Here is a 25843-nt window from a genome sequence, read left to right on the forward strand (position 1 = left end):
ATGGAAGGACAACTTTGGTAACCATCCATTTTTTGAATAATTAACGAAATATAGTGGTAGATTTACATTAAAAAAAATATATAATAAAAAAAAAAACAAGAACAAACAGACAAATTATAGTAGTCTTAGAGCATCAGCAATGGGCCTTCCAAATGCCAAATGTAAGGTACATTTGGCATTTCGACCCAAAATATGCTCAGCAATTAGAAGGCCAAAATTGAGAAATGTCAAATTTTTTTTGGCATAATGTTACAATACCATCTAACATGTAAGAGGGTACTGTAGCGCTATGCCAAAATAAAATAATATATTTTAATCCTTTTATTTTTTCTCTCTCCTCTATGTCAAAATTTCTTTCTCAGCATCTCTAGGTATTTCATCTCCCTCTCTCTCTCTCTGACTTCTCTCGTCTCTCCCTCTTTGTGCTGGTGCTTGAGGTAGAAGACCTGGGAGTCACTAATGGCAGTGGAGGGGATGAGTCTGGTGTTAAGGAGCTTGAGGATTTCGTTACAGATGTTAGAAAGCTCTGACTTGATCCGGGTCAAAAAGCGTTGCCGAAGTGGGTTGCGCCGCTGAACTGGAGAGTCTGGTGTCAAAAAGCACCGTCGAAGTGGGTTGCGATTCGGTTCTTCTGGGTTGCGATCTGGGTTCTCTGTGTGTGTGTGTGTGTGTTTGTTTATTTGTTTGTTTGTTTTTTTTTAAATTTTTTTTAAATTTTTTTTCTTGTTGTGACCGATGCCTAAATGAAGAGGTCTAGGTTCTTCTGGGTTACGATCCGGGTTCTGTGTTTTAGATTTGTTGTGATTTGGGTGATTTTGGTATAGATTTTTTGTTGTAATTTTGTTAGGGTGGCAAGTGGTATTTTTTGTTGTGATTTTGGTATGGATTTTTAGATTAGTTGTGATTTTTTGTTGTGATTTTGCTGGGGTGATAGGTGGATTTCTGGTGCTTGTTTGATTTGGGTGATTTTTTGTTGTGATTTGCTTGTTGTGATTTTGCTGGGTATGGGTGAACGTTTTTAGACCCCTTAAAAACATAATTGGATTAACCTAGGTAATTAGCCAAGTTGTTACTTAGTTCAAATTCCAAATCTAGGTTATCACAATCAAACAATCATATCATGCAAAGCAGCGAAAAGATAAATATCACAACGATATGATCACCCAGGAAACCAAACCGGTAAAACCTAGGGATGATTTAACCTAGCTATCCTCAAGGTAAACCTGAATCCACTATGAAAGAATCGAAATTGTTCAACAAGACTTAGACCACTAACATCCTATTGTTACCCACTAGTAGAAACTTACTGACACGACCACGTGCAAGCTCCGAAACCACAGACTCCTTCTTTCTTGGATTCTTTAGCAAGTACAAGCACACCTGTTTGTGTTTCTTCAAGTTCTTATGGCAGCAACTAAATGATCATCAAGCTCTTGAAGAATCTCCTTCTTGATAATCCTAAGCTTGTGTAAAGGAAAGCTTCTCTTAGATCTCACAAGAGATTTATACAAACAGCAATATGAGCAACAATAAAATGTGGCTAGGGTTTGCCTTTGTGAGAGACCGCGCCCCTAACCCCCTTTTTATAGGATGTTGGGCCAAACCCACATGAATGGGTGGAGTTGTGTTATTGCCTCTCAAAATGGAGGTTCGACTAGTTATATTTCCCCCTTTAGATTAAGGGTTTTACAATGGAGTCGCCACTTATTTAATTATTGGAAAAATAAGAAAACTATGAATGAAAAATTCCTCATTTTATTAATTTGAAATTGAATTTACATTGATCATAGGAAAATTACATGACTTTGGTCCTAGATACAATCTAAGATAAAGTACATGACTTTGTTTCCTAGTTACAATCTAAAAATCAAAAATTACATGGATAAGTATTTGATCTACTAACTCTTGATCTAAACTCGGAGGCTATGTTACAAGGTGGGAAGATGTTAGGCACCCACCTTGCCCGGTGAAACTGGTCTTCTAAATTATGGTGGTTAACATTCATATCACATCATTCAATATGTCAATCAATTTGTATGTTGAATTTAGACATGGCAAAACGGGTCAGATTTTTTTGACCCGACCCGACCCGACCCGAAAAATACCCGACCCGAACCCGATTTTTTTGACCCGAAGCAAAAACGGGTTGACCCGTGACCCGACCCGTGTTTTGTGCGGGTCAACCCGACCCGACCCGAACCCGAACCATTTTTTTAAAACTTTTTTTTTTTTGGTAAAAAAATAGTGAAATTAAGACAATATTGGTTTAATTGTTTATTGTGAGTTTTAAGGAAACAATTGATACATTTACATAACTGCATACAAATTAATTGAAAAATAAATGGTTGAGCATTATGTAATGAGTAAAGATTTTTAGATATCAAATAGCAAAGTACATGCCAAGATAATCTGGTTATAGTAAAGTTAAAAACAGATTTAAAATTGTAGATATGTGTGAGACACATTCACGAGTGTAAAAATAGTAAAGCCAAAGTATCAAATTAGCATAAATTATGAATGCTTAGATCTATTTTTTAACAATTTATGTTCACAATAAACGGCTTTTCAAAATAAATTATGATATTTCCTAGAGTATGTGCTGCTTAACAATGATATGATCTTCATAAAAGAGACTAGGTATAAATAAGTAAGCAATCAAACTTTAATGTATATCTCAAATTGAAATAGAATGTCAACCACAATTGATAATAGATTATAAAATTAATTTTTAAAATTGTAACTTTCTTATATGTTTTTATTCTTTATCAAATGAGTTATTCAATAAGTCATTTGTAATTTTTTTTTTTTTTTGGGAATGTTGATATTGTGTAAAAATAAAACTTGTATATTTGTTTTACTTATCTTTGTGTTGTTTTGTTTTAGATAGCAATGTTAGGATTTGTATAATTTTAAAATTATTGAATAAATATTAATAAGTTTAACTGAGTTTATTCTTGATATAAGTAGTGAATGCAAAATAATGCATTTTACATCAAGTAATATGTTGCATAACTATCAAAATGGCAAATACATATTGTTTTCTTTATAAAAAAAAATAAAAAATAAAAAAAAATAAGAAAAAAAAATTTCATGTGAAAAATACGGGTCAACCCGACCCAACCTGACCCGACCCGCAACCCGATTGACCCGAACCCGATTTCAACCCGCTTAAAATGACCCGTTTTTGACCCGTGACCCGTTTGACCCGACCCGAACCCGACCCGACCCGCCCGTTTTGCCATGTCTAGTTGAATTTAATGTGTGTGCATGTAATAAACTCTAATTCAAGTTATTAAGTATGGCATTTGGATTGAAAAATAAACTCTAGTAAATGTGTGTGGATAGTGATAACTTAGATTCAAGGATTTGAAAGAATTACTAAACAAACATGTTTTTCATATTTTTTATGTGGATTTAAGATTAAATCTAGTGATATGCATGAACATGTGATGAACAACTAAGAACATGTGAAGAACACATAAGAACATTCAAACATATTCAAGGGAATTATTATGCTTTAATTTTAAATTCTTATCATGGAAATACAAACAAACAGTTAGGGAAAGAGATTATACCTTCATGCAAGATTCATATGGTAGAGGAGGGGACTCTTGATGGAGGTCCTAAGGGTGGAGGAAAAGAAGATCTAGGAGAGAGAGAGTGAGTCTCACTCAATACCTTGAGTCTCAGGAAGACCAAGATATGACAAAACTACTCAACTTCACTAGAACTCAAGAGAAGAGAAGAGAGGGGGGTTTTTTGTGTGCTTTGGAATGAAGGAGATGGGGGGTTTATATAGTAATGGTGGAGGAAATATGAATGGAAAGCCATTTAATGAGGGTTGACAAACAATCATGAACCTAGACCTCATTTTAGCCTTGAGAGAAATCTGGTGCATTAAATGAAAAGATTGGTGGGAGTGAGGAGCAAGCCAAAATTCGGTTTTCTCGTAGCTGCTGTAATAGCCTGTAGAGCCAAGTTCGAATAATCATATCTGACACAATTCTGATCGGAATTGTCTCGTTCTTTTGCTCAAATTAAAGCCCTGGATGTCTAGTTTCTGGGAAAATTAACCTCATTCATAGATTCAAAATATTCTGAGAGATATCGATGAAATGGTGAGCAGAGGTCATTTGTTAGAAAATGGTTTCAGCATAATTAACATTAATAGGTTCCAAATTAGCTCCCAATTAACATTAAATGGCTCCAATCACTCCCATTTCAGACTTGATTGGTTCCAAATTTATCCTAATTAAAAGATAATTGCACAAATTACTCATTGAATAATTAATATTTAACTATCTAGTTAATTAGGTGTGTGTAACCCTACCATAAAATATAGTCCTAACCAATCAAATTATGACACATCATCGATTTCAAATTGATTATACTTATAACCAATTGAAATCAATTGTTCATAATCACATATAGTCGGACTCAATTTGTGATAGTGCATCTCAGCCATTAAAACTTGATTTGATGATAACTTTCAATCTAATGGTCCGATTAGGGCTCATGACCAGTCGATTTGATTGTTATAGCATCAAGATAATTTTGGTGAAATGAGATTAAGGATCTAATGACCAGAATCAAGATGCATATTTTCAATGTGAAATTACCCTTTTACCCTTCATGTGAGGTTAAATACGGGTTGCAAAATAGGGTGTTAACAGCCTTATATACCTGGGGCAAAAATACAAAACCCTAAAACGTTTTAAATAAATTAGGGCTGAGTTGGAATTCTGCAGAAAACGCATTCTGCACGAATTTCGATTGATCGAGCCTAAGCTTCGATCGATCGAACCAGGCCGAAATGCTTTAATAACTCTGCATCAACTAAAATCCAACTTTACATAAATGAACCAACTTTGAGCAAGTCTAAACATGACTAAACATCTTGTTTTGATCATGGTTTGCCAACAATACACATTAGAGTTCTAAATACATAAGATCCTAAGTCTTTAGAACCTAACAAACTCCCCCTTTGGCAATCCGTGACAAAACACAACTAAAAGCTCAAAGTTTACAAAGAAAAGCCCTTTACAAAAAAATAATGCTCATAAAAACAAATCAAATCCTAACTACTATCCATCAGTTGCAAGTGTAAACAGCAGCTTAATTGAATCAACCTATATATTTCCTGAAACACTAAACAAAATGCATAACCACATGTGTGGAAAATACAAGTAAACAAAATAAATTCTTGATTTCAACCAACACATAATAAAGACATATATCAATGAATAACTCATAAATATAAATCAATAAGCAGTTGAAACAAGAAACATATAAAATAATAAAAGTATCTCCCCCTAACATGAATAGCCCAATAAAAATATGGCAAGAGATAAAAAGGTAAAAACAATGTGAAGCACCTAAATACAATCTAATCTCCACAAGCTCCAACCAACAAAAATGCTCTCCCCCGAAAACAAAAACTCTACAAGTGCTCAAATATGTACTCCCCCTTTTTGTGACGGAATGCCAAAGGGCAATCAAAATCCATCATCAAAAGGAGGTGGCGGTGAAGATCGTCGAAATTGTGCCAACTCTGCGCGCAAAGCACAGATCTCATTGAGCAAGTCCACCAAAATTTGTCCATGAGCCGCTTGAACGGTCAAGACATGATCCAACGTACGTCGAATGTCTGAATCATCCGAAGTAGTCGGTGGAGGAACATCAACATCAGCAGCAGCAGCACCAGACGCCTCAGCCGTATCAGCACCTGTAGAAGAGGGAGGAGGGGGAACAACACTAGATGACGCACCTCTAGGACGCGTAGGACCAACTCTCAAGTGAGCAGCCCTCTGCCTAAGGAAGGTGGCACCTATGGGAGCTATGACATGAACGGGCTCACCGACAGGGAAATCAGCTAGACCAAGAAACAACAAAATCCTATGAATGAAAATATGATGGATAAGAGCATGCGCTACAACAGAACTCCTATGAACTTCGTTCAAAGAATGAAGAAACAGATGTGGAAAGCTAACAGATGCACCAGACATAAAAGCGTACAAAAACACACCTCGCTCAAGAGGGATGGTGTGAAGATGAGAAATAGGCCACAAAGAATGACACGCAGTCTCAGTAAGCTCAGCAGACGTGATCCGAGGATCAGAACCCCACTGGATAGAAGATCCAGTGATGTATGACATAACGTCATCTAAGGGTGGAGACTCCTCATAAGGATAGACAGGCTCCCTAACGACCGGAACCCCAAGCGCATTAGCCACTATCCGAGGAGTAATGGTGAACTCAACACCTCGTATCCAACTCTGAACAAAGGTGTTGGAATCATACACATGGCAAGAGAAATTCGAGAAGAACTCTCTAATCAGGGTAGTCGGGGGTGGATGATCTACCTCTAACAAGGACAGCCAACTTCTACTCTCAAGGTTTGCCCTAATGGCAGGATCTATCTCATCTAACACAACAGAACGCTCAACCCAAATCTTACGCTTGCAATTTAATTTCTCATAGACCTCTCTGCTTTTGTCATTCCTAAACAACTCACTCCTAGAGGGAGACCCAGAGGAAGTGGAGGGGGTCCTATGAGCTCTAGTCTTCCTGGACATGGTGCTAGGATAAGGACCAAGACACAAAGAAAGAAAAACAAAAACCAAGGGCAGACTGCAAGTTAGCACCAAAAAAAAAATAAAACAAAAATCTATATGATGCATGAATAGTTTAAATGTCATGATGCATGCTCTAATGCAGTCCAATTAAGTTCAAATTAAATCAAGTTCACAAAATTGGCTTGAGCATAGAGTTTCTAACAAAAACCCCAAAAAAATTGAAAAACCACTTGTTCATTTTGTAAAAAAATTTGACCAATTGATCATTACACAAGTTAGATTACATAAAATAATGATCAATTACATCAATTCAACAAGCCAATTTCATCAATTGAAATCAATTTGAACAAAATCCCTAAATTCGGATAAAAATAAGCCCTAGAATTTTCAATTTCTCACAAAACACCAAATTGATCAAATTAATTATCATAGATCATGATTATAACATTATAGGAACAAAACCCAATGATCAATTTTAGAAAAAGAAGCTTGAATCAACAAAAATTGTAATTTGAAAAATTCCGAAAATACCCATGAAATTCATGTAAAGATGCATGAAACCTTGAACTAAAATGCAAAACGAAGGGCAAAATAGACTTACCGGCTTAGAGAGAGGAAAACCTTGCAAAAAATCCGGAGGAAAACGACAAAAATTTGGTAGGTGAGCTTTGTCCAATTCGGAGAGAGAGAAAAGTTTGAAAAGAACTTTTGAAAAGTAAGTCTGAACAAGTCAAATCTGTCTTTTTAAAAAACCTGATTCACGACTTTTGATTGATCGAAAATCAGTTTCGATTGATCGAAACAAATAGAGGCTTTGTTCAAAATTTTAAAACAATTTCGATTGATCGAAAAACAGATTGGATCAATCGAAGCAGACAGAGGCTTCCTTAAGACTTTTAAATCAATTTCGATTGATCGAAAATAGATTGGATCAATCGAATTAGACAGAGGCTCACAAAATTTTTGAGAAAAAACAGAGTTTTTGAAAATAACAAAGACACATTTTAGAAACACCTCAAAGCATTGGAATTGATGAATAAAATGCATGAGTATGTGATGTAATGTTTTTCAAAAACAAGGTTTTAAGCCCAGTTTTCCCAAAATTAAGATTTTCAAGCTTTTTCCATTATATTTTCAAGCAACAAAATTGTTTTGCATAAAAAAAAAAAAAAAAAAAAAAAAAAAAAAAAAAAAAAACTCAAAGTATTTGCAAACTTGGTTGGTCAGACCAAAGACACACACAATAACATGTACAATGTTTAGCAAAGAGTAACTCATGTAGTGTGTGCAACTAGCAAAAGCTTGAGATACATGTGAAGTGATATGTGTATAGTAATTAAACACAAAGTCTACAAAATTCATCACATAGAATTTGAAAGAGACTATTATCAAAAGAGTTACATCATATAACTCCCACATCTCCTAGATCATAAGATTGCAATCACGTAAGTTTCTTGATTTTGCCTCATATTGTACACACAAATTTTAATTATTTAGAAACTTATTAAAATAGCCGGGATAATGTACACACCAATTTTAACAATAATTTGATTTAGCTTTAAGTCCAATAATGTACACACCAATTTCAGCATTTAAACCGAGGCTACACCTTATGATCTTTTTGTGCATGTGCTACACTTTCTCGAGCACAAATTCTTACGATATGCACTAAGGTGTTCATGATTGGCTAGTGAACGGTGGTGAGATGGTTATTTATGCCTTTCTGAAAAGGTTTAAGTCCGACAGTCAAAGACAAGTGACTTCAAGATCAAGACAAAGTGATCAAAACCATAAACATCTTTCCCACACAGCATGCACCACAAAGTTTCAACTAGTAAAGTGTAATAAGTAAGCTTATCCAAGCTAAACAAGGTACATAAACTTGTTATGTAAAGATAATATGGCCAATCCTTGATTATAAATCCAAGATGTGAAATACAAAACACAAAAATCTTTTTGGTTTAAAAAAAATTTATGACCAAAAACAAAAAGCGCACATTATGCTAAATGACCAATGCAAATGCAATGCATGACAGTGGTTGACTAAGCTATAGAGGGTACACAAACAAAAAATATCAATTTCCTAATTAACTCATGAGTACATATACAAACTAGTACGTACTCATACAAAATTATAAATAGCTTAACACTTATATAACACAAGCTATTCAAGTTTCTCCACAATGTCAAGCATGTTCTAAATTAAGAGAGATATCATAATTCATGTAATCCTCAAGAAAAATAAAACAAGACTCAAAATAAAATATTTTTGTCTTTTTGAAAATTTTTCAATGTTTTTGGATTTTTTTTTTAAATAAAAAAACATTCTAAAAGAAACAAAACAACCAAAAATAAAAATAAGACATGTCCACAAACAATTGAAAGAATTAAATCAGGGACAAGTCAGCAACACTCACCTTAGAGAATTTTTTCTCACTCATATAGCACGAGTCTTCGGCTTTGTAGGTGAAAATCAATGAGAAGCAGAGTATATATGAGGGATTACACCAATCTTCTCAGAAAGATTGAAATCCTGCAAATTCCTTTCACAAGCCACCAAGCTTAAATTTTTCAAAATAATATGAAACAATTTATATGGACTTATGGCAGGAGAAATATCATCACATATCCTAGATTGAAACACTGAATGCTTAAATTTCAATTTATAACAATTAGGACGAATGTGATTGGAGACACCACAAAAGTGACAAACAGGAACAATTTTAGGAACATCAGTATTCCTAACAGAAAATCTAGTCTCAGATTTTGGTTTTTGCCTCAACAAAGAACAATTTGGTCTAATATGACCAACAACATCATAAAGGTGACAGGTAGGCACAAAAACAAATTTATTATGCTCTCTAACAGCAGGATTAGACTTAGGTTTAGAAACTTCAGCGTCAACATCAAAACTTTTACCTTTGTCTAACCTAGCAAAATAAGCATTTTCTTTATTATTCCTCTTAAAAGGAGGGATATAAACTTTCTCAGTTTTAGGGTTAAGAGAAACGAAAACACCTCTGTTATCAACAGCAGGCTTGGTACTAGTCAAATTTTCCATTTTAACTTTAGATTTTGTTAGGTTCTAAGAAATTAGGAACTAATGTATTAGAACTTCAATTTGTATTATGTTGGCAAACCATGATCAAAACATAGAGTCTAGGTTTAGGCTTGCTCAAAATATGTTTATTTGTGAAATTGGAATCGAGTGATTGCAGAATTTATTGGACAAAATCTACAAGGCTCGATCGATCGAAAATTAGACTCGATCGATCGAACCACGTGCAGATTTATTTTTCTGCAGAGTTCCAGTTCAGCCCAAACTCTACTTAAACGTATTAGGGTTCAAGTAAAACTCTCCTATATATAAGGGAAACCCTAGAACATTTTTTAAAAGTTGTTTTTAGAGAGATTAGAGTGCCTCTTGTGCCTCTTTTTATTTTTAGGGTTTTGTACCCAAAGGCTCTCTAAAGGTTGCTCATATTGCGGTTTGTGTAAATCTCTTGTGAGATCTAGAGGAGCTTTCCTTTACACAAACTTAGGGTTTTCAAGGAAGCGACATTCTCTAAACCTTGATGACCAAAACAGTTGCTGCCATTAAAGCTTAAAGAATACATAAGCGGGGGTGCTTGTAGTTGGTGAAATCCAAAGAAAGAAGGAGTCTGTGGATTCGGAGCTTGCATGTGGTCGTGTCAGTAAGTTCTACTGGTTGGTAGCATTAGGAAGTCAAGCGGGGGTGCTTGTAAGTCCTTTTGTAAGAACTTCGATTCTTTCTGATAATGGATTCAAGTTTACCTTGAGGATAGCTAGGTCAAATCCTCCCCAGGTTTTTACCGGTTTAGTTTCCTGAGTGATCATATCGTGTGTTATTTATTTTCCGCTGCTTTGCATGATTTGATCTTTATTATTGTGATAACCTAGATTTGTTAATCTGACTAAGTAACAACTTGGCTAATTAACTAGGGTTAATCAATTGTTTAAGGGGTCTAAAAACTTTCAAGTGGTATAAGAGCGGGTTGCTCTTTTGTTTTAGATCTTTTGATCTAAGAGCTGATCCTTGACCCCTGTTGTCATGGATAATTTGAAGTGTTTTTTTGATCATGTTTCTGCTCATGCTTCTGTTGATTTTATTGATGCCTGTGAAACACTTCGTAAGGAATTATTGAAATCTATGAAAATTGCAAAGAAATTCAAGGAAGAGTTAAAATTGGCTAATCTTGAAAAAGAGGAATTGGTTGTTAGATTAGATGAATCTAATAAAAAGAATGAATTTTTGAGAAATCAAATTTCCTCTCAAGATGAGAAGATGAAAAGCTTGGAACTAGAGTTAGTTGAATCTAAAGTTAAAATTGAAAATTTGACTTGTACCAAGTCTGCTATTGATAACAGAATTGTTTCTATTTCTCTTAAGCCTAAAACTGAGAAAGTTTATATTCCTCCTTTCAAGAGGAATAATAAAGAAAAGGCTTATTTTGCTAGGTTAGACAAAGGTAAAAATTCTGATGTTGACGCTGAAGTTTCTAAACCTAAGTCTAAACCTATTGTTAGAAAGCATAATAAATCTGTTTTTGTGCCTACTTGCCACCTTTGTGGTGTTGTTGGTCATATTAGACCAAATTGTTCTTTGTTGAGGCAAAAACCAAAATCTGAGACCAGACTTGTTGTTAGGAATACTGATGTTCCTAAATTTGTTCCTGTTTGTCACTTTTGTGGTGTCTCCGGTCACATTCGTCCTAATTGTCATAAATTGAAATTTAAGCATTCTATGTTTCAATCTAGGATATGTGATGATATTTCTCCTGCCATAAGTCCATATAAATTGTTTCATATTATTTTGAAAAATTTAAGCTTGTTGGCTTGTGAAAGGAATTTGCAGGATTTCAGTCTTTCTCAGAAGATTGGTGTAATCCCTCAAATACACTCTGCTTCACATGGATTTTCACCTACAAAGCCGAAGACTCGTGCTATATGGGTGAGAAAAAAATTCTCTAAGGTGAGTGTTGCTGACTTGTCCCTGATTTAATTCTTTCAATTGTTTGTGGACATGTTTTGTTTTTGTTGTTTTGTTTTTTAGTTTTTCTTATAAAAAAAAAATCCAAAAACATTGAAAAATTTTCAAAAAGACAAAAGTATTTTATTTTGTGTCTAGTTTTATTTTTCTTGAGGATTACATGAGTTATGATATCTCTCTCTTGATTTAGAACATGCTTGACATTGTGGAGAAACTTGAATAGTATGTGTTAAATAAGTGCTAAGCTATTTCTGATTTTGTGTGAGTATGTACTAGTTTGTACGTGTACTCAAGGGTTAATTAAGAAATTGATATTTCTTATTTGTGTACCCTCTATAGCTTAGTTAAGCACTGTCATGCATTGCATTTGCATTGTTCATTAGCATAATGTGTGCTTTTTGTTTTGGTCATAAATTTTTTTAAACCAAAAAGATTTTTGTGTTTTGTATTTCACATCTTGGATCTATAATCAAGGATTGGCCATATTTTCTTTACATAACAAGTTTATGTACCTTGTTTAGCTTTGATGAGCTTATTTATTGCACTTTATTAGTTGAAGATTTGTAGTGCATGTTGTGTGGGAAAGATGTGTATGGTTTTTGATTACTATGTCTTAATCTTGAAGTCACATGTTTTTAAATGTTGGACTTGAAATTTTAGAGAAAGGCATAAATAACCATCTCACCACTGTTTACTAGCCAATCATGAACACCTTAGTGCATATCATAAGATTCTGTGCTCAAGAAAGTGTAGCACATGCACGAAAAGAACATAAGGTGAAGCCTCGGTTTAAATTGCTTAATTCTTAAAATTAAAATTGGTGTGTACTATTAGGCTTGATGCCAAACTCACATGACTTAAAATTGGTGTGTATATTATGAGGCATAAATTCAAGAAACTTACATGATTGCAAGCTTGTTTTCTAGGAGATGTGGGAGTTATATGATGTAACTCTTTAGGTGATAGTCTCTTTTAAATTCTTTGTGATGAATTTTGTAGACTTTGTGATTGATTTCTATTCACATATCACCTCACATGTATCTCAAGCTTTTGCTAGTTGCACACACTACACAAGTTACTCTTTGTTAAACTTGGTACATTATATTGTGTGTGATCTTGTTGTGGCCATCCAAGATTAAAGTTCCTTGATTTTAATGCAAAATGTGTTTAATGTTTGAGCTTTGAGGACAAATTGATTGAAAATCTTGATTTTGGAAGATCTGGGTTGAATTCAAGTGTTTTTGAAAAACTTTTCGTTTCATACTCATGCATTTTATTCATGAAATACTATGCTTTGAGGAGTTTCTAAGTTTTTGACCAAACTTTTATCATGCATCATTTATGTTTAGGATTCACATGCATTGCATTGTTTTTGTATCCATCTTGCAGTTTTGCAGTTATATCTCTCATTGTTTTCACACATACCATGCATACACTTTGTTACATTGGGTACTCAACTTGATCAAAAAATTGATTGATTAATTTTTGAGCTATGTACTTTCTAGTATATGCTATTTTTATGTGTGAACTGTAGAAAATATTTTTCTTAAGAGATATGATGGATAATCAATGTGCAAATATTTTCTCTACTCATGCAGCTGTTTATGGGTCACATAGTGCCATGTTTGCATTTTATTGAAAGAGAGAATATTTTTTCTTCATGTGTATCCTCAACTTAGTTTTTTTTTTTTTAAACTTGGTTTGTGTTTTTTTTATCCCCACCCCCTTTATTTTTAACCAAAACTTGTTTTGTTTTTCCTATTTTTATAGGGGGAGAAGCTTGTTTTTAACCTTTGTTGTTCATAGGGGGAGTTGTCTCTATTTCCTATAGAGTTGAATTGTTTTGTGTTCCCTTCTTTCACTATTTTCTCTTACTGTGTTGCGTATGTTTTTTGTCAACTCTTTGTTTGAGTTGTCTTTGTCAATGCGTGACAAAAAGGGGGAGAGATTTAGATGAAATGTGTGGAAAATACAAGAATGTTCTGTTTAGGGGGAGTTAACATTGTTTTTGATGTATCTAACTTAGGGGGAGAGTTAGATTGCATATTTGTTGATTTACTGTTTTTGTTTTTTTGTCACATATGCGGTTATGCATTTTGTTTAGTGTTTCAGGAAATATACAGGTTAATTCAATTGAGCTGCTGTCTACACTTGCAACTGATAGATAGTAGTTAGGATTGAATTTGGTTTATGAGCATTATTTTGTAAAGGGCTTTTCATTTTGTAACTTTGAGCATTTCATGTTTGTGATGTGTTTTGTCACGGATTGCCAAAGGGGGAGATTGTTAGGTTCTAAGAAATTAGGAACTAATGTATTAGAACTTCAATTTGTATTATGTTGACAAACCGTGATCAAAACATAGAGTCTAGGTTTAGGCTTGCTCAAAATATGTTTATTTGTGAAATTGGAATTGAGTGATTGCAGAATTTATTGGACAAAATCTGCAAGGCTCGATCGATCGAAAATTAGACTCGATCGATCGAACCAGGTGCAGATTTATTTTTCTGCAGAGTTCCAGTTCAGCCCAAACTCTACTTAAATGTATTAGGGTTCAAGTTAAACTCTCCTATATATAAGGGAAACCCTAGAACGTTTTTTAAAAGTTGTTTTTAGAGAGATTATAGTGCCTCTTGTGCCTCTTTTTATTTTTAGGGTTTTGTACCCAAAGACTCTCTAAAGGTTTCTCATATTGCGGTTTGTGTAAATCTCTTGTGAGATCTAAAGGAGCTTTCCTTTACACAAACTTAGGGTTTTCAAGGAAGAGACATTCTCTAAACCTTGATGATCAAACAGTTGCTGCCATTAAAGCTTAAAGAATACACAAGCGGGGGTGCTTGTAGCTGGTGAAATCCAAAGAAAGAAGGAGTCCGTGGATTCGGAGCTTGCACGTGGTCGTGTAAGTAAGTTCTACTGGTTGGTAGCATTAGGAAGTCGAGCGGGGGTGCTTGTAAGTCCTTTTGTAAGAACTTCGATTCTTTCTGATAGTGGATTCAAGTTTACCTTGAGGATAGCTAGGTCAAATCCTCCCCAGGTTTTTACCGGTTTGGTTTCCTGGGTGATCATATCGTGTGTTATTTATTTTCTGCTGCTTTGCATGATTTGATCTTTATTATTGTGATAACCTAGATTTGTTAATCTGACTAAGTAACAACTTGGCTAATTAACTAGGGTTAATCAATTGTTTAAGGGGTCTAAAAACCATCAGATTCAACTAACTCTTGTTCCAAGCTTTTCATCTTCTCAACTTGAGAGAAAATTTGATTTCTCAAAAATTCATTCTTTTTATTAGATTCATCTAATCTAACAACCAATTCTTCTTTTTCAAGATTAGCCAATTTTAACTTTTCCTTGAATTTCTTAGCAATTTTCATAGATTTCAATAATTCTTTATGAAGAGTTTCACAGGCATCAATAAAATCAACAGAAGCATGAGGAAATTTGATTTCTCAAAAATTCATTCTTTTTATTAGATTCATCTAATCTAACAACCAATTCCTCTTTTTTAAGATTAGCCAATTTTAACTCTTCCTTGAATTTCTTAGCAATTTTCATAGATTTCAATAATTCCTTACGAAGAGTTTCACAGGCATCAATAAAATCAACAGAAGCATGAGGAAATTTGATTTCTCAAAAATTCATTCTTTTTGTTAGATTCATCTAATCTAACAACCAATTCTTCTTTTTCAAGATTAGCTAATTTTAACTCTTCCTTGAATTTCTTAGCAATTTTCATATATTTCAATAATTCCTTATGAAGAGTTTCACAGGCATCAATAAAATCAACAGAAGCATGAGCAGAAACATGATCAAAAAGACACTTCAAATTATCCATGACAACAGGGGTCAAAGATCAACTCTTAGATCAAAACATCTAAAACAAAAGAGTAACCTGCTCTAATACCACTTGATGGTTTTTAGACCCCTTAAAAACACAATTGGATTAACCTAGGTAATTAGCTAAGTTGTTACTTAGTTCAAATTCATAATCTAAGTTATCACAATCAAACAATCATATCATGTAAAGTAGCGGAAAGATAAATAACACAATAATATGATCACCCAGGAAACCAAACCGGTAAAAACTTGGGGAGGATTTAACCTAGCTATCCTCAAGGTAAACCTGAATCCACTATGAAAGAATCGAAGTTGTTTAACAGGACTTAGACCACTAACATCCTATTACTATTCACCAGTAGAAACTTACTGACACGACCACGTACAAGCTCCGAAACCACGGACTTCTTCTTTCTTGGATTCTTCAGCAAGTACAAGCACACCCGCTTGTGTTTCTTTAAGTTCTTATGGCAGCAACTGAATGATCATTAAGCTCTTGAAGAAATCTCCTTCTTGATAATCCTAAGCTTGTGTAAAGGAAAGCTTCTCTCAGATCTCACAAGAGATTTACACAAACAGCAATATGAATAACACTAAAACGTGTCTAGGGTTTGCCTTATATACCTAGGGCAAAAATACAAAACCCTAAAACGTTTTAAATAAAATAGGGCTGAGTTGGAATTCTGCAGAAAACGCATTCTGCTCGAATTTCAATTGATTGAGCCTAAGCTTCGATCGATCGAACCAGGCCGAAATGCTTTAATAACTCTGCATCAACTAAAATTCAACTTTACATATATGAACCAACTTTGAGCAGGTCTAAACACGACTAAACATCTTGTTTTGACCATGATTTGCCAACAATACACATTAGAGTTCTAAATACATAAGATCCTAAGTCTTTAGAACCTAACAATGGGTTTGCTAGAGGTTGAGGCCGGTGCTAGAGGTTGAGGGAGAAAGAGAGGAAAAGTTTGAGAAAAAGAGAAATAGTAAAAAAGGATTAAAAAAGAATATTTAAATAGAATGGGAAAAAAAATAGAGTTTTGGAATGTTGGGTGTATTGTAAAATGGTATGGTATAATTAATAAAGTAGTCTTTTGAGATGGTAAAATAGGATAGGATAGCATTTCAGGATGTGGATGCTCTTAGTAACCAATTGAAAAGTGTATCTACTTAATAGAATAATATATAAAGCTTATTAAAAACATTTGTAAACATTATACAAAAAAATAAGGATTACTACAAACAAATGTGGTTGGACCGTTGGAGCGTTTGGTCCAATAAAAGTTTGAATTTGTTCGGTAGGTTGTACGTTCAAGTTCAAGACTGTTCAACCTATCCCAACTTGATCAATCAATCAGGAGCCTACATCTAGGGATGATTTTGAATGGGTTGATTGGATAGTTTTTTTTTTTGATAAGGATTGGTTATGTTTTAAATTATTTATTAGTTTTAGTATCACATAAATTGTTATAATTTTTGCCAAAATCACTTTATGTGTTAGACTATAATTAATTACTTATCACTTTCATGTAAACTCACAACTTTTTCTGTCATTCACTGCCTATCACTTAGACAATTATGACACAAGTTGTACCATTTTATATGGTCTTAGAATATTGGGTAAAATACTATTTTGGTTCTTAAATTTTGCCAAAAGTTTGTTTTTATCCTTAAACTTTAAAAAACTCATTTTTCATTCCTAAACTTTGAAAAACTCCACCCTAGAATTTTTCTATGTAAAGTGTTTTAAAAGCTCGCACTTTCCCCAAAAAAAATAAATAAATTACCTGATGCCCAACAAACAATTATTGAATTAAACTAAAAAAAAAAAATTATTAGACTTAACAAAATTGCCCTAACTCAAAACAGTCTAATTATAGGATTGGGTTGGTTTTTTGAACTACCATGAATTGGTGACTTTTCAACTTGTGGAGATTGAGTTGGGCTGAAAAATACTCTAAAATCTAAACCCAACTCATACACGTCCTGTTCTTAGGATATTGTCCATAACCACCCCGTAACTAAAGAATTGAAGTTGAAAACAAACAGTAATATATTTCGGTGGTGTAGTCTAGTAATTAGAATTGTACAAGTCATCGTCCAAAGAAAAATTAATTTTTGGTGTAATTTTTTTGTTTAGAAGAACTTTTGGTGTAATTGATTCAAGCATGGGACATTTTTTAAACTGTTGATTTTTAATAAATATGATGTACTAGTATTATAAATACATGTAAAGAACGATGATTAGTTATAAAGAAATGCTAGATCTCAACAACGAAACTCTTAGAAATGTAGCAATAGTCTCTTTACCATTCAAACTCGAGGTTTCAAATTATAATTGCCATAAAAGAATTAGTTTATGGGAAAATTCTAAAAAGATACCATAGGATTTGGGTGAATTTAAAACAAAAGTTAAGTCTGGCTCAGGAGTTTGGGGCGGCTAATCTACTGCGGTTGGGAAGGAGTTTGATAAGAAGCCCTAGTACACGTGACAACTTAAGTGAGAATCCAACACTTAACAAGTCACGTGCTGCTAAGGAAAGTAGGGTTCACAAATCACCTAATTCACGTGCATCACCTACTTGGACACGCATAGAAAGAAAAAAGCCTAAGGGTAACACGGCAGCAAGTTTTCAGTTACAAGGGAGGAAGAGAATGGCTGGGACAGAGCTAGATCACACTGAAGTTTCAGCAAAATGATTCCAAGCAGCCCTCAATGGAGAAAACAAAACTTTTGTAGTGGCAGGAGCTGATGTTCAACCCCGCCAACAGCAATGAGTTGTTTATGAAAGTTCAAATATGTGTATAAAACACCCTTGAACGTTTAGACCCCCAAATACAAAATAACCAATTCAAGCTTTATGACAAACAACTAGTGTGCGGAAAATGAACATAAGCTATAAACAGAATTGGAAATCAATCTAAGCCAATTATAAATCACATCCACAGCAGAAAATAAAAGGCAAAGATAAAGGGAAGAGAGATGCAAACACAAGGACAACACACGATGTGTTATCGAAGAGGAAACCGAAACCCTCGGCATAAAACCTCTCCGCCGCCCTCCAAGCGGTCAATAATCCACTAGAAAATGTAGTTGGGATACAAGGACAGCAATAGACCCTCCAAGCCTAATCTACCCAGTGCACCTAAGCCCTCCAAGCTTCTTGCTCCAACGAGGTTGCGCCGAACCTTTTTCTTTTCTAGCTTCCCGGATTCCGCTACTAGACCATAGCATCAACCAATGTAGATTGGTTCCTTCCTAACTGCTTCCCAGCAAACCAAACAACCCTCTCACAGAGATGAATATGGTGAGAACAAGGTTTTGGTAAAGTGCCTCTCAAGGATTTGACAATGGAGAGGAAGAGAGTTGAGGAATTTGAAGAGACTCTAATGTATAGATTGTGGGTGAATCAATCTTGTTTTTCTTTAGGGTTTCTCTCTCAAAATTCTCTCTCAAAATTCTCTCTGGAAACTCTCATACATTTGTGGGTATACGGGGTATTTATACTGGAGTGAGAGAGGAATGTGAAACGTCAGGTTTTACAAAACAGGGGTGGCTCGCGGCTTGACCTCGCGACTTAACTGAGTCGCGAGATCCAGTCGCGAGATAACCGTATGGCCAGTTGTTCTGTTTTGTCCTGTAGTACTCCAGCTAGCATGACTGTTCACCTTGTGGCACGCTTGGCACGTGTGCTGCATCTGGCGGCTTGAAGCCGCAAGCCACCCGCGAGAACAAGCCGCGAGTCTCTGTTTTCTTGCACACTTTTGAGCAATCAACACTCTATCTCACTCACTACCCTTACAACAAACCCACCTAAATACAAGGTTACTAAATGCTGAAATACAAGCAAATTTGGCACGGAATAAAGCCAATAAAATGGTTGATTAAATTCAACCTTACAGTTTAGGATGGAATTGTCGTGGGCTTAGGAACCTGTGTACAGGGAGGGAGCTCGAGGAAATCATACGGGCAAAAAATCTCACTGTAGTGTTTTTAGCTGAGACGCTTACAGATGATGCAAAGCTAGAGTTTGTTCAAAGAAGTATTGGTTTTGATCATAGATGGGTTGTACCAAGAGTGGGAAGAGGTGGAGGACTAATTCTTTATTGGAAAGCATCGATCAATCTAAAGGTGGAAGATTCGGATAGGTACTATATTGATGTGGTGATTGATAAAAATACGGAGAATGAGTGGAGATTAATGGGTTTTTATGGTGAACTTGATACAGCGAGACGTCATGAAGCTTGGGCCAAGCTTAGGACTTTGAACTCACGACCTGAAAAGCCATGGCTTTGTTATAGGGATTTTAATGAAATCATCAGACAAGATGAGAAACTTGGGGGTGCAAGAAGGCCTTATAATCAGATGCAGCGATTTAGGGAGGTGATTGATGAATGTGGGTTCATGGACTTGGGATTCGAGGGCTCTAAGTTCACTTGGAGCAAGCACTTCGAAAATGGGGTTTCAATTTGGGAGAGGCTTGATAAGTGTTTGGTAAATAATAGTTGGTTCATGAAGTTTAGAGGTTCAAAGGTGTACCATTTGTCATGTAATTCATCGGATCATATTCCAATTCTTATATCACTATCGGGCTTGAACCTACCTACCCAGAAAAAAAATTTCAGTTCGAATAAATGCGGCTCTCAAATTCCAGTTGTGAGGAGGTGGTAGTTTCGGCTTGGGGCAATGGGTGTGAAGTCGGTTATGAGGGTGATATACTAAGAAAAGTGGAGAAGTGTGGAAAGGAATTGGGGCAATGGGAGAAAAATGTTTTTGGGAATGTGAGATTGGAATTGAACCATTTGAAAAAGGACCTAGCTAGAGAAGAGAGGGCAGCCATGGTTAGTGGGATTAATTTTAGGGTGAGACAAATTAAAAAAGAGATTGAGGTATTGCAGGATAGGGAAGCTATGATGTGGGCTCAACAATCACGAATTCTATGGCCAAATCAGGGGGATAAATATACAAAGTATTTCCATAGTTGTGCCTCAAAGAGATATAGGAAGAACTTAGTGGAAGGTATTAGAGATGAGGGAGGGGTATGAAGAACTAGACAGGAGGATATTGGGGAAGTGATGGTGAACTATTACAAGTCTCTATTTACCTCAACAAATGGGAGGGTCTCCACAGGCATCTTAGATTGTGTGCCTACAGTGATAGATGAGGAGATGAATGAAAGTCTATGTAGAAAGTTTGAAGCAAGTGAAGTAGCTACTGCCCTCCAACAAATGGCGCCCCTCAAGGCACCTGGACCGGATGGTATGCCTCTTCTCTTTTATCAACATTTTTGGAGCACGGTAAATCAGGATGTCATCTCATCCATCTTGTCATGGTTGAACTCAGGTATTATACGTACTCCCCTAAACCATACTTTTATCACACTTGTTCCAAAAATAAACTCCCCTGAATATGCACACCAATTTCGCCCTATTAGCCTATGTAATGTCCTTTACAAAATTTACTCCAGAGTTCTTGCAAATTGCCTTAAAAAATTACTCCCATCCATTATCACAGAACACCAATCAGCCTTCACTAAGGGTAGATTAATTTATGATAATATTTTGGTGGCCTTCGAGACATTGCATAGTCTACAAAATTATAAGGGGGGTAATTATGGTTATATGGCACTAAAACTAGATATGAGTAAGGTGTATGACCGGGTGGAGTGGTATTACTTAGAGGGGATAATGAGGAAGATGGGTTTTAGGGAGAGATGGATAAATCTTGTAATGGGTTATGTGAAAACAGTATCATATTCTGTTTTGGTAAATGGAGAACCCTGTGGGATGATTTTTCCTACAAGGGGGATTAAGTAAGGAGACCCACTTTCCCCCTTCCTATTCCTTCTTTGAATGGAGGGGCTGAATGGTTTAATTAAAAAGGCGGAACTACAAGGTGATATCGATGGCTACTTCTTTTGTAGGAGGGGCCAAAACTAACGCATCTGCTTTTTGTAGATGATAGTCTTATTTTTTGCAGGGTAACAATGGAGGAGTGTGACAATGTCTTGGAGATACTAAAAGAGTATGAAGAAGCCTCGGGTCAAAAAATGAATAGGAGTTAAACCTCCTTGTTCTTTAGCAAGTCTATTCTGGAGGAGGTGACACATGGAATTAAGGCGGCCTTAGGTGTGCCAGAAATCTTGCACTATGAAAAATACCTTGGGCTGCCCTCCTTAGTTGGGAAAGGAAAAAAAGAAAGTTTTAACTACATTAAGGAGAAGGTTTGGCGGAAACTTCAAGGGTAGGAAGCAAAATTACTTTCACAAGCTGGAAGGGAAATGCTCTTAAAGGCAGTCATACAAGCCATCCCCACTTACACTATGGGATGTCTCAAATTGCCGGTGAGTTTGTGCAATGAAATCGAGGCTCTAATCAAAAGATTGTGGTGGGGCCAAAAGGGCAACCGTAGAAAAATCCATTGGATTAAATGGGAAGAGATGACAAAATCTAAGATTATTGGAGGTATGGGCTTTTGAGATCTTGCTATGTTCAATGATTCCCTCTTAAAGGTATAGATCAATGGAGATAAAAGATGATATTAGATCATTTTTATGTTTAATTGATACAATGCATGCATATCCTTTAAAAAAATTAGGTTTTGAGCATTATCTTAGTAGGCTAAGACCTGCCAATTTAAAGTCTATGTGTATTATTCTAGTTAGCTCATTAGCTCAAGTGAACAATGATGAACACGAAGACATTATGGTTGTTGATTGTAATATATATTTATTTTCCTTTCAACATTGTGGTTGTTGATTGTAATATATTTTTTTATTTTCCTTTTCAAGTGTTAGGAAACTGGGAATTAATTTTGCCAAGTGAAGCATACAATTTCTTTACCATAAACAGTCCATCTTGGTAAAGCTAATAACTCCCAAGGGGTAAAGTATAGCTTTGAATGGCATTGGATTCAATTGAAATTCTCTCTCAACCTGTTCTTTCTAATTCTGTGGAGTTAAAGAATCAATGGAGCTGATACATTGATTCGCTTGAATACTTTTTGGCCTTTATATGCGTGTCTTCCACATTCTTAATTCCTTTAGACTAGATTTTGGTCTAAGTTTTGGAGTCCTAGAAAAAAAAAAAGATACGTCTCATGAAAAAACATGTCATTGATGATGGAATTTATATAACTATTGATATCTATTTGTAGGTATATATTGCAATATTTATGGTTTGAATTTATACAATACCTGTGGTTGCTGATTTCCATTGTTGCAACCCAAGAAAGATTTCTACTTGTACTTTCTTCTTTTTCTTTTCACATTCATATATGCGGTGTTTACAATTACTTGATTCCAAATAAATTTGTCCTTTTCAATTTTGATCCCATCTTAATAATTAGTAGTTAATTATTGTTAGTTTATTAGATTATTTGCTAATGTACAGTTTTTAAAAACATCACTTACGATTGTACTTTTATCAACTTTCAACAATAAATTTTTCTTAATTAAATTCATAAAAACCATTGTTGGTTTTGTTTTTATATGTTTGTATAATGTTCTCTATCAGTTTATAAAGTTTGTTCATAAAAATTTTCTACAAATGAATTAATAGAGAGATTAGAGAATGAGTTGAAGCTGATGCAAGCATATGACCAAAAAGTTAGCTTTTGTTAAATTTATTTGTTTTATTTATATGTAATAAAACAGAGGATTATGAGCATTAGAGATCTAATAGGATTATCAAATAGTCATAATATTGTAGGATAGCTGGTGTACCTGGAATTTGGTTCTCTACAATCCATCTATTTAGTTTGGTATTGGTCTTTATGACATTCGAAGAATCTTGATACCAGAATTTGTGTTAAGTTTCAATTTTAAGTGGAAGGTGAGCCTAACTTGATGCAAAATATGTATTCTTGCATGATCAATTTCCTTTGTACTTATTGTTGTGTGCATATATTGTACTTTATGATATGAGATTGTTGTTCATTTTTAGACATAGGTTTATATATGGCTCAATTTCAAGAATTATGTGTCATTCCTATTTGGTAATCCTCTATTGAGCAAATTCAGCATATTGAGGATTTTACATCACTTCAAAAGGGTTAACATGTCATTGAAGTGAATATTATGTTCTTCAACATTTTGAGAGCATTTCCAAGCTTGAAGATAATTTACAAAATGTTATCTTTAAAGAAATCAACGATTTAGTAATCTTTCTCTAATTTGTATTTATTACATTATTTATGATGAGAAAAGTGTATTTTTAAGTGGCACTGTGAGATAAAGTTTGTACTTTTGACCAAACTCATTATTATTATTATTATTATTAGATTGGAGAGCAAAGAGTATTTTTAATTTCTCATATTTAATATCTTATCCGTGCATCGCACGGGTTAGCGACTAATTTTGCTAAAATTGAAATTTTTTTACTAAAAGTATTATGGATAAATGTAAAAGTTTGCTGAAATAGTATAGTAAGACCCATGAATAGTACCAAAAAGTGCAGTAGTACCCATAAATAGTAGAAAAAATAAGCTGAATAGTAAAATAAGTCGACAAAATTAATCACGCCAAACGGACACCTAATACTCTATATTTAGTGTCCGTTTGGCAAAGATTATTTTATCAACTTATTTTACTATTCAGCTTATTTTTGCTATTTTTCATAGGTTTCACTGCACTTTTTGGTACTATTTAAGGGTCCTACTGTACTATTTCAGCTAATTTTTAACTTTATCTACAGTATTTTTAACGAAAAGTTTTCAATTTCAGCAAAATAAGCAGATCCCAAATAGACCCATTGTCTCTCTCTCTTGGAAATTAAATTAAACTACCCTCTAGTTTCTTCTTCTTTAAAACCTAATCTAAATTGGACTCTCCGCGACCCAATTTTATCAGATCAAAGAATTTTTGTTTATTCTCACTGATTGGAGACGATGGATTCAGAAAGAGAGGAAGCCAGTGTCACAATTGCTTTGTATAAATGTACCACTACTCAAACTGTCTTGTTTATGGAAGCAAGAGGGCGTTTTAGTTCAACCGTACCAATCAGAGATGATGGATACAAAGAGTAAACGCAACAACAAAAGAAAAAGAAGCAGAAACAGAAAAAGCAAAAGCAAGGAACAACAAGCTTTACTGATACGTATATGAACTTGGGGATATATATGGATCCATAATAGATCATGTGGAAGGGGGGCTACGGATCCATAAAAGATCATGTGGAAGTGGGATAATGTTCACGTTAATTGTGTTGAGTCATACATTAGAGGAGTTTGTTATTTTAACATCTATGTTTTTAGATTGTAAACGTTGTGGAGACTACTGAATTAGTAGACATAGCCAAATCTAACACGACCCGCGAACTAGACACTACTAACTTGTTTATAAATAGGTCATGAGTTGAGACTAAACGAGTTCAAGTCATATTAAGATCAACATAGTTGACCCATTTAATAAATGGGTCATGTTTGTATTCAACATGTGAACCCGTTTAACTTATAAAGTATTAGTTTTTGTTATTATTGCTTAATTTATTATTGTAATTATATGTTTATCACTATATTTATTATTGTAATTATATTTTAATTTTAAATATATGAGAATTAATAACAGGTTATTTACATCAGTTCCTCTTTTGGTTAAGGTAAATTTTGATGGCGTTGTGTTCCATGATCTCAGCAAAGCAAGTGTTGGTGTCGTGGTTCGTGATACACATGGGATGGTTTTAGCTTCAATGTCCAAACAAATTCCTCTTCCCAATTCTGTGGCAAAGGTGGAAGTCATTGCCGCTGTGAAAGCTATAAACTTTGCTCAAGAAGACGATTTCTCTTCGTTTGTTTTTGAAGGCGATTTCAAGGTAGTCATCAAAGCCTTTTGTAGTGAAGATGAGTCTTTTTCCTATTATGGTCACCTAATTTTTTAGGCTAAAATTTGTATGGCTTCTTTTAATTTCTATCATTTTTCTCATATTCGTAAACAAGGTAATTGTGTTGCTCATAACTTTGGTAGACATGCTAGACATGTTAGCGATCTTCTTGTGCGGATGGAGGATGTTTCTCCACACATCAACTCTATTCTCTTAGCCGATTTTGGTCAATTTGTTTTGTGGGGGCCAGTTAATCAGGAGGTTCTGTTAAGGCTGTATTAACTGGGTCTATGGCCCAATCCGAGGACATTAGATCATCCGAGGATGTCTAGATGAGATTATAAGGGGAACGGAGTAAAGAGAAGAGTAGAGATAATAAGAGATAAGTCCAACGAATGTCTGAGGAGAAAAGCCATCTCGGCAACAAGGGTCCGAGATCAGTAAGAATGCCATATCATCATGGACCTTCTTCGAAGTTACATCGCAACTAAGGGTTGGACGTTGGACAAGGGGTAAGAAAGGAGAAGGGCAACAAATATCTTCAAAAAGCTGCTACCTCCGCATTAAATGCCTCCCAACCAACTCTCTGGCCGCATT

The 25843-nt window shown here is 34.8% G+C and overlaps 1 protein-coding gene across 1 annotated transcript; it reads left to right on the forward strand.

The window, feature by feature from the left end:
- LOC126695831 (uncharacterized) lies at positions 1-25528 on the forward strand. The gene is made up of 7 exons (XM_050392639.1): positions 1-17; positions 19331-19963; positions 20083-20447; positions 20559-20687; positions 24325-24448; positions 24994-25237; positions 25304-25528. Exons 1-7 carry the CDS (start codon positions 1-3, stop codon positions 25526-25528), a joined length of 1737 nt encoding a protein of 578 aa, XP_050248596.1.
- The last annotated feature ends 315 nt before the right edge of the window (positions 25529-25843 follow it).

Source organism: Quercus robur, chromosome 2, assembly GCF_932294415.1.
Source record: "Quercus robur chromosome 2, dhQueRobu3.1, whole genome shotgun sequence".
Lineage (NCBI taxonomy): Eukaryota > Viridiplantae > Streptophyta > Magnoliopsida > Fagales > Fagaceae > Quercus > Quercus robur.

Bases quoted from the DNA above. Each gene is read 5' to 3' on its own strand.
- LOC126695831 (XM_050392639.1), top strand. The intron at 19,964-20,082 runs GTACCATTTGTC...CTCAAATTCCAG, and splicing joins AAGTTTAGAGGTTCAAAGGT to TTGTGAGGAGGTGGTAGTTT. The intron at 20,688-24,324 runs GTATGCCTCTTC...CGATGGATTCAG, and splicing joins CAAGGCACCTGGACCGGATG to AAAGAGAGGAAGCCAGTGTC.